General features: G+C 34.6%; 1 protein-coding gene across 3 annotated transcripts in view; it reads left to right on the forward strand.

Moving 5' to 3' along the window:
* LOC123688782 (neuropilin and tolloid-like protein 2) overlaps positions 1-13,985 on the forward strand; it is a 612,260-nt gene that overhangs the window by 480,794 nt on the left and 117,481 nt on the right. For all 3 annotated transcript variants that reach the window (XM_045627446.1, XM_045627447.1, XM_045627448.1), the window contains one exon: positions 12,958-13,224. In XM_045627446.1, coding sequence (XP_045483402.1) covers positions 12,958-13,224 — 267 coding nt within the window. The remainder of the gene's footprint in view (positions 1-12,957; positions 13,225-13,985) is intronic.

The raw sequence follows: 13,985 nt of genomic DNA on the forward strand, positions 1-13,985 counted from the left end.
ATAAAATTTTGAACTTAATAAAACTTTTGGGATAGCGTGACGACTTGGTCGATGGTGGGGTTTAATCAGGCCTCAATCTGCCTAGTGCCTACTTCTGATTAACCTTAGGATAACTATAACGGGACATGCGCTAACTAGGCCTCTATCTGCCTACTCCTAGTTGGACGGTTATAAAATAAAACAGTAAAAATAAAATATAGAACAGATATAATACAAGACACAAAATGCTATATGATGTAGATTGCTATTTGACTGGGATTCCTCGGCTTATCTCCGTTTAAGATGCTTACTTCGAGGCTTAAGTAGATTGTTGCGCCCTCTGTTGGGGGAAGCGTTAACCTGGTTGGCAGCGCCACCATGACCGTAACGCAGGAATCTGTAATCCCCACAAAACATTACTTTTGTGATATTCATAAAAAAGTCCCTTTGCCCTTTGGCACTATACAGTGTGTTTCCAAATTGTATGTATGACTTTGTACAAGATATTCTACCCATTGAATAAATGATATTTAATATAGGTCAAATGCCTTGTATTGTTCAAATTCGGACAAGGATTCCTATATAGAATATCATTTATTTAATGTGTAGAATATCTTGTACAAAGTCATACATACAAATTGGAAACACACTGTATAGTGCCAAAGGGACTATTTTATGAATATCACAAAAGTAATCCTGTAGAAATTTGTACATACAATTTGGAAATGGGAAATGAAGTAATGAAACATCCATATAATAAATAATTATTCAATCTAATATAAAAAACAAACGTCACAAAAAAGTGAAATTATCTCTCATAAAATAATAAAATTAACAAACAGAGCCGGTCTTCATTTGACCACTTATAAAAAAATACTATATATATTTTAATTTATTGGTTTTTTGGTGATATAGCTATATCACCAGCCACATGGCAGACACCAACGCACAAATAAAACTGAAAAAACGGGAAGCCTATAGCTATTGTAGTTTTCGAAATATCGCTCGATCAGCCAGAAAACGGACCAAGTGAATACGTAATCTGTATTTTGTTGCAAAAATGCTTCTATTAGGATCACGTTCTGGTTTCACCGACGACCTCTCGGATTGCTCTGAATCGTTTGTTTTTGTTTATTACATCCAGATGAAGGAGAATAAATAAATATTCGTCGGACTCTTTGAGGGCTGGATATTTCAGTGCCACAGATGGATAATTGAAAATAATAATGTGCAAAGTATTACTATTACATTCACCAGAATAAACAGCCACATTGGGAACATAAAGTGACCCACTCAAAAAGGATTTGAAATATCATCCAATTCATGTTAACATTGTGTAGTTCTCAAAAAGACTTCGTTGCGAAGTCGCTCGATGGTAAACTTTTTAACTACTAATTTACCACTTTCTATGGGGATGGCATTGTGGTTATTTATTAATATCCTCAAATTATTATCACTGCATCTTCGAATTGTTGTTAACAAAGCAATGTCGCAAAATAAATATGTTTAGAACAAGTATGCGTAATCGCAATGAAGATATCTGTCAATGTGCAATTTGAGACTTCGCGAAACTGCCAAGTGATGTAACGTGTTTGCTGGGTTGGTACCTACCCTGCAGATTGGTTTCGATCATAGAGACTCATGCGTGTGATTGATTCTGACAATTATGGCATGATGTGCTTAGGATTCTTTGGCCTCCAAATTACATGGGCTCAGTATCGAATTATGAATTGCTAACACATATATGGCAATTCATTTTTATTAATTCTAAAGTACATGTAACCAATTCTGAATTACAATTTCCTACTTATGAATTCCAAATTATCAAATCTCAATACCAATTTATATTTTGTGATATCATTTTTTTTTCTGAACTTCATATGGCTATTCTGAAATACAAATTACTGTTTCTGAATATAAAGTTATTTTTCTGAATTTCGAATTCCGTATTCTGAATAACAACTTCTCATTCTGAATTACAATTTCGATTGTCTGAAATTCATTTTGCTTCTCTGAATTACATTTCTTTTTCTGAAAAACAATTGGAAATGGTGTCTTATGGGAATATGGCACTTTCTGAGCCAAACACAAGTATAGATATACCGGTTGTAGAAAAAAGTTAATTTATACATAACGATTTAACAAACAGCCTTTGTCTATACTGAATCCTAGGGATGATTGCCAAAAAATTTTCCATCTGTAAATAATGAAAAGCATTGATAAGACAATTTGTATCTCGATTGAACGGGGGTCTTTAATGAATTTCCCAATTTTCTTCCAGAAGATTAATACAACATTGGCAAGGAGATTTGTCACAGCAATGGTTATCCCATCCGGATTCTGCGATCCTCCAGGTCTGAAGCCATAAAAACGTCATCTCAATCTAGTTCCTCCATCTATCTTCCTTCGTTTCTAACGAATAGCTCGTAATCATATATGAGAGCGTATAGATGTATCCTGAAAGTCACAATATCCGGTGTTTTCCAAATATTTTTCCACCAGCCACGAAGTCCAATATTATAGAGCGAGCGCGGAATTTATGTTTATTCGCATAAAGTTTCCGATCCGGGAATTGACATGGAAAACAGATTCTGGAACGCGAATCCACTCCGGATATTTTCCGCGAACGTCGTGAGGCAATTGATAAGAAACAGGACCGACATAGAATTATGTCGACGACCCTAAAGTGTCACACGTTTCCCCTATATCGCCCTCTTGATTTCTTTACTTCCGAATTTTCGAACGGCTTTCGGAACAGTGGAACGCATGTGAATGGCCGTTTTAGGTGCGAATGGGGTCAAAATTATTGTCGGAGATATTTGGTTTTCTAGTCTGATCGTTTTTTTTTTCGATTATCGGTTGTAATTGATAAAACTAGAGTATTATCGCATGGGTTAAAAATTAAACATTAGTTCAAAATCAATTATTATCATTATTTATTTATAATTTAGTAAACATACAACATGTATAAATATTTGCCATTGAAGAATTATATGGCTTGTCAAAATTCATGAAACGTACACCTATAGTATAATACAGTTATAATACACTCATCAATAATTGCTAGGGATCACTTATGAACTTCTCTTCATTTGTATTTTTTTCAAGTTATCTCGTGAATATCTGTACATTAGATGTTCTCTAAGGAAAAAGTAAGATGTTTTGAGTTGATTATATCAAAGTCTTCCTTACTTCATCGGCTCTTGTTCACAAAATCGATTATTATCTGTAGGCTGTTACAGGTGGAGTGAAAAGCAGTGTGATATTTGTTATTAAATCTGTTTTTTTCTCTCGTTCAAACACATAAGGTGACAATAATTAAAGAAATGAGAACAATATCAGCTTATCAGTCATGCCGAGAAGACGTTTGGCTCCTGTGCAACTGGACCAAATCATACGGTGGATACAGGAAGGTTTGTCCCAGCGAGAAGTGTCCCGGCGGTTGAATGTTTCGCAAAGTGTCGTGAGTCGGGCTTGGAATAGGTTCATCCAAAACGACTCAGTAGCTTATGTTCATGGGGGAGGTCGGCAGCGCAGTACAACAGCTGCCCAAGATCGTCTTTTGATCCTCAATGCTAGGAGAAATCCCACTTACCGGCGTCGCGGCTCAATAGATCACTGAGAGTTGCAACAGGAGTTCTCATTTCGAACCAGACTGTAAGACGACGACTACATGTTCGTGGTTTGAGAGCACGTAGGAGGGTACAACATCCCCGTTTGAATAGGGAACACCGGGTTCATCGACGGCAATGGGCTGAGGAGCACCGCAATTGGACACTTGAAGATTGGAGCCGATGTTTATTTACGGATTAGTCTAGATTTCGTTTGGTCAACTCCGATGTACGTATTCTTGCTTGGAGGGAAAGAGGTCGAAGGTATGCAGAACAGTTTATGGTACCCACAACAGCTTTTGGCGGAGGTTCTATATGTGTATGGGGAGGCATTTGTTTGAACCAACGCACAGAGTTGGTTGTTCTGCAGAACACCACCATGACCAGCCAGAGATATCACGATATGATTATTGAACCCATAATTGTTCCGTTTGCGGATGCCGTGGGCGAGAATTTCATTTTAATTGACGATAATGCCCGTCCACACTGTAGTCGTCTGGTTAATGATGCGCTAGAAACTCATGCTATTGATAGGATGGACTGGCCAGCTCGCTCTCCAGACATGAATTGCATCGAACATATCTGGTCTGAGATGTCTAGACAATTGTCAACCTTAGAACAACCGATCAATAACCTGGAGGACCTTTCTAACGCTTTACGGGATATTTGGACGAATTTGCCCCAAAATTTTATAAATCGTTTGATCGAAAGTATGCCTCGTAGGGTAGAATGCTTGAGTCGAGCTCGTGGGGGATCAACTAGGTACTAGCTTAACCGAAACTTCTTGTGCTTTCATCATAAAATTTTTATGTTATTCAAACACAGAATTTTGAGTGTTCCTAATAAAGTCTTTTTTTCTCCCCAACTTTCCATTTTTTCATTCTTTTCCCAAGTGAACCATATTATCAACTGAAAATACTCTGATATCTAACTCAATTTATAATCTTGGAGCGAATATTTCAGAAATGAATTTAGAACAAGTAAGTGATCCCTATCAATTGTTGAGCAGTGTATATTGTTGTATTCCTCTTTGAAATAATACACGATATGAAAGCAAGACTAGCAGGATTGATGTCACCAGGGCAGCTTTATAAAGGAAAGCTCCGTAAAACTTGATGAGATGAGAAGAGAAGAGGTTGCAGATGGGGTAGATACGTTGATTGGGTTGAGTTCACTGTTATAGTTGCACATAACTTTCACTTATTGAAGGATTTATTATTTTTAAGGGGATGCACTTAGTTACGAAAGAATACGAAATATTAAGAGACGATATTTATTAGGAACTGAACTTAACTACACGTAACGGAAAATAGAGCCGAACTCTACTATACGGAATACAGATCTGAACTACATGGAAAACCGATCTGAACTGATTTAATGGCGGTTGCTGCTTCTTTCATATCATTTAGATAGAAATGCTGCTATCAGCAGAAAGTATTAATGAATGAGCTTATTGTTATAGGGGTAGTCAACATTATATAAAATTATAATACAGTTGAAACAATCAAAAACAAAAGTCGTAGGATTCGTTCGAATCGTATATAGTCTCTTCCAAAAGCAACTTTTTTGCTTTCCTGTTGAAGGCAGGTAAGTTTAACTCTTTTACATAAATTGGGAGCTTGTTATACAATTTGAGAAATGTGTAATTAGGACCTTGCTGTATCTTCCCTATTCTTGCGTGCGGTATAGACAAATTTTGTTTCTCTCGTGTATTGTAGCTATGGTAGTTAGAGTTTTTTGGAAACTTATCTTGATGTTCGTGAACATATTTGAAGCATGAAAAAAATGAGTATGAAAACCGAAGTAGCGGTGAGCATACCTTCCCTCTTAAAAATTTCTCTATGTTGTTTTCATATTGTGAATAGCTCTTATAGCACTCTTCTGTTTGAGAAGCACTTTTTTGGCCTCCACAGGCTGTCCTCACAGAATGATACAATATGTCATCAGACTGTGGAAACTTGAGTAATAGGTCAGTTTAGCGATATTGGTATCATTCTACTGATCAGGAATATGGAAGTCGATAATTTTCTGCAGAGGTTGTCTACATGTTTAATCCAACTCAAAGAAGGCTGAAACTCCAAACCTAAATACACCATAGATGAATCAGTTCGTTCTTTGCTAGTGAACACTATCCTCTGTGTTTTAGTCCTATTCATTAGTAGTCCATCTCTGCGCATCTTTTTCACTGGTTTTTGTCATTTCATAGCGTTTACTTCTTGATTCTGATATATTAAGAATAATCGTATCATCGGCATAGCTGAAATTCTTCCTAGATGTTATATTATAGAAAAAGCATTAGTATACAATAAGTAAAGGATTGGGCCCAGTATAGATCCTTGGGGAAACCCACATTAATTTATTTTCGATTAAATCTATAGTTATTCCACTTTACTGATTGATATCTATCCGTTAGATGAGAGTGGAACAGCAGATTTGTCATTCCACGTACTCCATAAAAGTCAAGTTTTTTCGAGAGTATTCCATGACAGACGCTATCAAAAGCCATGCTTAAGTCCAGAGACACTATTTCTACCTCCTCAGAACAATTGTATGCCTCCAACACAGTTTCTAGAACGTCTATCATCACAGTAATTATTGATTTATGCTGCCTGAAGCCGAATGGAATAAATTCCTCTTCTTGGTTACTGTAAATATTTATGGAAAATCCCGAATGAATAAATTTGAGATTGTCATTCTTCTTCGTAAGAATGTGAATCCTAACTTCAACCCCCTTCGAAAGACAGATAGACCGCCAAATTTTTCAAATGGACTTGTGATAGACCGTGTGAAATGTCTCTTCATTCTCTATTCAAAAATTTATATGCTTTCAAGATTATCAAAGGCAATACCACGAGTGCTTCAAATGCAGAATGCATCCCTTTAAAATGAAACGAACGTATCCAGGAATTTTTAGAGGATGATTTTGATAGGAGAATTAACTTTTTTGAACAAACGATCAACATGTTGGATCACAATATTATTGAGTAGACTTTTTTTTTGATGAATACACTTCTTTTAACGGACATGCTAATCGTCAAAATTGTCGCTACTGCTTCACTGAAAATCCCTACTGGATGAGAGAAGAACAAACGCAATTTCCTCAAAAATTTAATGTTTGAGCTGAAAATGTTCTGAATCATATCATAGGACCCTTGTTATTGAGCGCAATTTGATTGGCGAAAATTATTTAGCACAAATTCAAAATAATGTCGTTCCTATTTCATACTATTATTATTTATATTAATTCATATCCTGATAAAGGAAATCTTGAAGTCCCACGGAATGATCAAATGGTCAACATAATCCCCCGATCTTTACCAATTAGATTTTTTCTTATGAGAATGTGAAACTTAACTCTTTGATTTGAACGGTGACTCTTTGAAAATCTACTTTATTAACATCTATAAGGTTTTTCCACATCTTATATTACATTTTAACTGATAAAAATAAAAAGAGACCCTTCACACGAAGTATCACAAGTTCATACTTCCCATTCGAAAAATTGACGGTTACATCGATTTTGTAGGCTGCAATTCATGTTAGACGTTAGACAACTGGAATTTGCAAAGACGCGGTAATTTGTCAATTCATCGTAAGTGATTGGTTGCCGATGAAGCGGCTTTGGGTGGGCGTATCTAAAGAAAGGAACAGAGAGAATTTTCTGGAAGATTTTTTATAATTGTTGAGACTTCAGAAAAGATACGTATGTTGTTTTAAATTTCAGCAGTAGAACGGGAAGTTGGACATAATAATAATAATAATGAAATAATAATTTCAAATTACGTTTGAAATTTTCAACTGATTGAATTATCAGAATCACAGGAAAAATAATTTTGAAGGAAAAAATATGTATATTTCAATTTTTTTTATTGATAGTGACATCAGACACATCACAATCGCAATGATGAATATATTTATATGATCTATGTTTCTATTGATCACTTCAAAAGTTATATTTGTTTCCAAAAATTCTTTTAGAAATTTGCTTGTATTTTTTTATCCTTTTGAAACTATTGTCAGGAGTTGTGAAAATGAGTGAAGTAACAGACAAGAAACAATATAAAGGCTATTGGTCACCACGCAATTGAAGGAAAATATGGTGACTTCTGCCTGATGAACTTCATGATAAGATAAATAATTAGCTGTTTTATATTTAGTTCTTTACATTTATTGCAGATACACTTTTCAAATTGGATCATTCCAGTAGCAGCCAAGAGCTTTTAGCATTACAAAACGTACAAGAAAACTCGAACTGCAGAAATGGTAATTCAGGAACGAGGTGGTTTTTACATAGCTTATCGGATACTCGATAAAAACTAAAACTATCAACTTTCCGCACTACTAAAGTCCCAAACTATTCGAGGATCGCATTAAGCGCCTTTTGGAGCAGTTTTCCATTCGCAATCGGCGGTAGTGGGATAATTGGAGAATCCGTTTAAATTTATCGGTAGAATGCAGAAACAATGGTTCTGATCGCGAGAACTGTCCAACAACTGAAACTTGGATTCGAAACTTTCAGCAAAGCCGGGATGATAATGCCGACAGGTCTTTCAGACTGGGATTTAGATTATTCATGTTAGGAGTGAATGAATGGAGATTGTCGACAGATTAAAATCTCTGTTTTTATCCTGCCTTTATTATTTTCATTTTTCGAACGATAAGCCCAGGGGAAATAACAGTAATTTCAGCTTCATAATCCAAATATTAAATTGGAATTAATTTTCTTATAACATCAAAAAGGTATGACATTGACAATTGGGCTTCATCGAATCGGGTAATAGAAGAATATTATACAAATGATATGGTAAGATATACGCCATGATACTCTTCAGGTATTTATTGTATAAACAGGTATTCATTGTATAACAATGGTTACACAGGCTGTAACATTATTGACAGACCTTAGCCTAGTGGTGAATGCAAGTTATCCACCTCAAAAAAAAAGCTTTTTTCGTATCCTAAGTCTGTTAGTTTCGGAGATACAGGGTTCTCCATGAAAATTGTCCGAAATTTCTGAACTCCATAACTTTTTTTTGTGGGTTTATACGTTCAACGGTTCGAAACTATCAATGTGATTTCAATATTTCCACTCAGATCACTTTTTTCTCGGTTTTTCCTTCAGATTTCGAAATCTTCATTTTTTACATCTTTCAGAGAATAATCGTTATTGCCATAAAAAAATTACATAATTCAGTGTAATGAATTCAATTTTCACTTTGAATTGCACACTTTTTTCAAATGCGTAGTTACATACAACATGAATTATATTTATGTAAGTTTTTTTAAATACTGTCCTATTTCAATTTTTTTCGTTATAACTTTTGATGCTATCAGATAATTTTATAGCTTTCTGTTCAACTCTTTTTCATCCCCAGCACCTACTGAGTAGGACAAAAATAATATGTTGATAAATATGAAATATGAAGAAATTCTTTTGATACTTCTCTTTCAATACTATGTTATGAATTGAAATAAATAGGTATAAATTTCCCCGAAAATCTAAACTTATATTTGCTGAAAAGCAAATACATTCATGGTTTACATTTTCAAAGATGGTTATGTTATTTTGTTATAAATTCAATATCTATGTCCTGGAGAATTCATAGTTTGATCAAGCATACTTGTAATTAATATTTTCCACTGGCTGTCACAGCACTCAGTAGGTGCTGAGTGTTTACAACGAAAAAGAGTTGAACAGGAAACTATAAAATCCAAAATCTCAGCTGATGACATCGAATATTATCACGAAAGGTATAAAAATAGGACCGTATTTCAAAAAATTTACATAACATAAACACTATACATTTCCTACTCTTTCGCAAAAAGTGTGCCATTCGAAGTAAGAAATGAATTCATTGAACTATTTTTGTCATGGCAATAACGATATTCCTTTAAAAGTGTCTAAAATGTAGATTTCGAAGTTCAAAGGAAAAAACTCAATAATCTGAATACTACCCTGAAAATATTGAAATCACATTAATTTTTTTGAAGCGTTGAATGAAGTGAATTAAAAAAAAATCGGACTGCAGTTTTGGAGATCAGCATTTCAGGCCAATTTTTATAAATCATCGTTGTATCTCCGAAATGAACAGTCTTAGGACACGAAACAAACTAAACAAACTACTTTTCTGAAAGGCCTGGATGACCTGCATTCACCACTAGGATGTGGCCAGTCACTCATATAACACCCTGTATATTATGAAAACGATAATTTCGCTAAATGATTCTTGCCAACTTCAACTTCAGTTGTCGGGAATTCTTATTCTTCCACTTGAAAAATATGTAGATGTAGAATTTCATATTATATTTTCTCAGTTTATTGCATTGAAATGGCTTTCAATTTTCAAAATGACCATTTGGTCTCGCATTGTCAAAGTTCACTCCGAAAATCCTCTGATAACTATCACAAAATAAAATTAGTAAAAATATAATTATCATGAAGAACACATTGAATTAATTCACTTATATGTATTTAAAAACTTATGATCATGATTCGTGATTGGTATGGATCTACTCCCTTTTTTTAGTTCTTAGGTATATGAATTATTGGTAATGACTAGATACCATCATCAAGTTGTTATCATACTCATTTTTGTTCTTGTTTCGAATCAACAGAAATGCAGCATTTTAATCAATGGGATGAATACCTGTAGATTATTCATTGTTCGGATTCAATTTTCATGAATCAAATTCATGTGTCCATCGATTCGAAACTCATTTTTATTGATATTATATATCTGTTTTTATGAGTTCTACGCATTTGTGAGTTCAATACGAAATTCATGAATAATTCTATTAGTTGTTTCATCGAAACTCAACGATATATTGTTACCTACTGAAATTGTTATTTTTCGTCATGCAAAATTCATGGAAAACACTGAATTTTGTATTAAGGTTAATTATTTTTGTAGATCGAAATATTTCAACAGGTGGAAAAATATACAAAATGCAATGAATATCCAGCGGCGAGATGCGAATCCAGCATCATTCGTTCTGAAATAGATTCAAATGAACATTCAAAAAACTACATAACTCCGAAACTTTAAGTGCTAGGTTTCTGATGTGAAAAATATTTTACAGGGTGTCCCAAATTCGAAGCTCACTGAAAGCATATCGAGAACGCTGAGAAGTTGAGAAACATCTTCAAGGATATCTGATGCTTTTTTTTTCGAAATAATAAAATAACACAAACTATATCATAGATATCTTGATTTTTTCGTGAGTTACAGGGCGTTTCTGAAAAATTACGGTTTCAAATAATCCGTTTTATTGTAGTAAACCCCTTTTTTTTTAGGGGTATATAGTGTCAATGGAAGAGCGGCTTTCCACTGACTACATAAAAAAATGGTGTCATTATAATATTCCTCAGAATGAGGAATATTGTAGGATTCGGCGTATCAAACTAAAGATAGGTCTTCTGGTGTTTTATTTTCCTCGATAAAGAATCTGATACAGGTTTGAAAAGAAACATATCTGAATAATTTTAATATTTGAGTCTCTCATAAAATCTAGATTGGTCTCATTCCTGGAGAGTCATTCGTTGCTGAGTGATCACCAGCATGGATTCAGGGAGAGTAGGTCTACTACCTCTGCTCTGGTTCAGATAATTGAATTCGTCTTACAATCGTTGGACGATTCAGAGGAGGCAATAATATCTTGTATGGACTTGACGAAGGCTTTCGATTGCGTGAACCATGAAAAACTTCTATCCAAACTGGAGTACATCGGCATCAGAGGCCCAGCATTCGAACTTTTTCGATCATATCTGCTAAATAGATACCAGATAGTAGATATTAGCGGAAAAAAATCCTTCAGGAGATGCATTGCTATTGGTGTGCTCCAGGGGTCTGTATTGGGTCCGATATTGTTTTTAATATATATAGACGATATGGTAAATAACGTTGCCGCGGATTAGAGGATCATTTTCGCTGATGATACATCCTTTTTGAATAGAGCACAAAATAATAGAACACTCCAGCAAAAAGCTGAAAAATCTGTTCAGGAAGCCGTTGAATGGTTCAATGCAAACATTTTGAAGGTGAATCCTGATAAAACACAAAGGCTAGTAATAACAACAAAAAGCCATAATAAAGAAAGTATTTCTTTGCTCGGGATGTGCATCAGTGGAAATTTGACTTGGACTGAGCATGTGACTGAATTGTGCAAAAGGCTTTCCACTTCATTATTTGCAATAAGACAAATAAAAAATATGCTCACAGAAAACGAAGCACTCCTCACCTATCACGCTCAGTTCCATGGACGAATGACCTATGGTATTATCCTCTGGGGTGCGTCGTCGGATGCACTCAGAGTTTTTCTGAAACAGAAGAAAGCGATAAGATTGATAGCCGGACTTAATCAAATGACAAGTTGCAGATCGCTGTTCAAAAAATACAAAGTACTTACCGTCCTATGCTGCTACATGCTCGAGTGTCTCCTCTGCGTTCATGGAAAGAAAGAACTCCCAAAACACTCAAATGTACATGACCACCTTACGCGATCCAGAAATAAAATTGTTATTCCCAGCCACCGCATTAATAGAACTCAAAACACGTACATCTTCAATGGTGTTAATATGTATAATAAACTTCCCGATCACAAGACATCACTTCGTGGAGCGAACTTTAAGAGGCTTGTGAAAAATTTGCTTATTGAAAATGTCTTCTATTCCATAGAAGAATTCATGAACCATCAATTCTAGTCATTATGTTCACCAGTCAATTTTGTATATACATTATATTTATTTATTTATTATTATTTATATTTACTATATTTATGATATATGTGTCTAAATGTTATTAATGTGTGTACTAATGTTCAGGACATTTTTAGGTATATTTTTCTTATATTTTATTGACCTACCCTGTAAAGTTTTGAGGGAAATAAACGAGTATGAGTATGAGTATTTATAATGAAAGAAAATCGGAACTAATCTTCGGTTTAGATAATAGTAAATTCAGTATTCATATATTATGTAATAACAAATAACTCTCTCCAAATTATTAACAAAAGAAAAACAACAACGAGAAAAAATTAATTGAACACTTATCAATATAATATGTCTAAAATTTGGGAGAATTCAGAACATTATTTGTTTTTTTGTTACTCTTATAAAATCAGAAGAATTTTCTTCAATATTCTACCCAAAAGTAAAATAAAATTTTTGACCTGCTTTTCCCTCCTTCCCGGAATCCCCATTGTTTTGTATTCTCAAATATCCATAAAATGAATTGTTATAAATTCAAGTTGCGATCATGTTGAAAACCACAATATTTATAATGGAAAATAAAAATGTTTCTGAACCCTAAACGAAAAAAACCTTTCTTTCGTTCAATTATCTCCTTATGATGTTATCTTTTCTTTGCAGCCCCTGCCGGTCATCTCGTTACTTTGGACTTCAGGGATTGGTTCGACATAGAAGACAGCACGGACTGCAAAAATGACTACTTGGAAGTACGTGACGGCCCTTTCGGCTTCAACAAGCAGCTCGAGAATAGAAGGTTTTGTGGAAATGAATTCCCACCGATGATGACTTCCAGTGACAGACATTTATGGATCCATTTTCATTCCGATGAGAACATCGAGTGCAAAGGGTTCAAGGCTGTATTTGATTTCGTCAAAAGACCTCCGTCACGTAAGTCTTTTTTTTTTCTTCAGAATATTTAAATCCATAGGGTCCTCAGACAACTATACAGGGTGTTTTTAGGAAAAACGGTACATGCTTTCAGTGTGAATGCAGAGTAATTTATATAGTCTGAATCAGTATTGAGCGAGGTGTTGAGCATTGTCCTCAGTCTGAGCGTTAAGGAGGTACATGGTCTTTTATGTATGTTATCAAAAAAAATCTATAGAATCTATCGAATCTATCTTAAATGTTTCCATGGACATTCGTGAAATTTCAAAGATCAAGATCAAGTCTAGGACAAAGACGAATATTCAGTTTTTGTTGATAGTAGCACAAATGCGGAATAGAAAATTATATACGTTAGCTATTCCTAATATTCCAATTTCTGTAAATTCCCAGTATCCAATACCCTCTATTAGTGATGATGTCACACACCGCCATTTTAGTTCTTCTGTCAACGTTCGGAATCCAAACAAACAAATTATCATTCAAATTAGTACGTTGTCGTTGAAGAAATTGGCTTATTCTGATAAATAAGATTATTTAAGGAACGATTTTACTATTAGTTGATAGGCACGAAGGCACGAGATTAATGCCATTAAGTTCGAACTTGAAGTTCAACTAATAAGCACGACTTTTTACAAAATCTGGGGAATGATACAGGATTCAAACTTACTGGTATTAACCTCGTTCCTTCTGTATATCAATTGATACCGCAATCGTTCCTCAAATACTCTTATTTATGAAAATAAGCCAATTCCTTCAACAAC

Source organism: Harmonia axyridis, chromosome 1 (genome assembly GCF_914767665.1).
Source record: "Harmonia axyridis chromosome 1, icHarAxyr1.1, whole genome shotgun sequence".
NCBI lineage: Eukaryota > Metazoa > Arthropoda > Insecta > Coleoptera > Coccinellidae > Harmonia > Harmonia axyridis.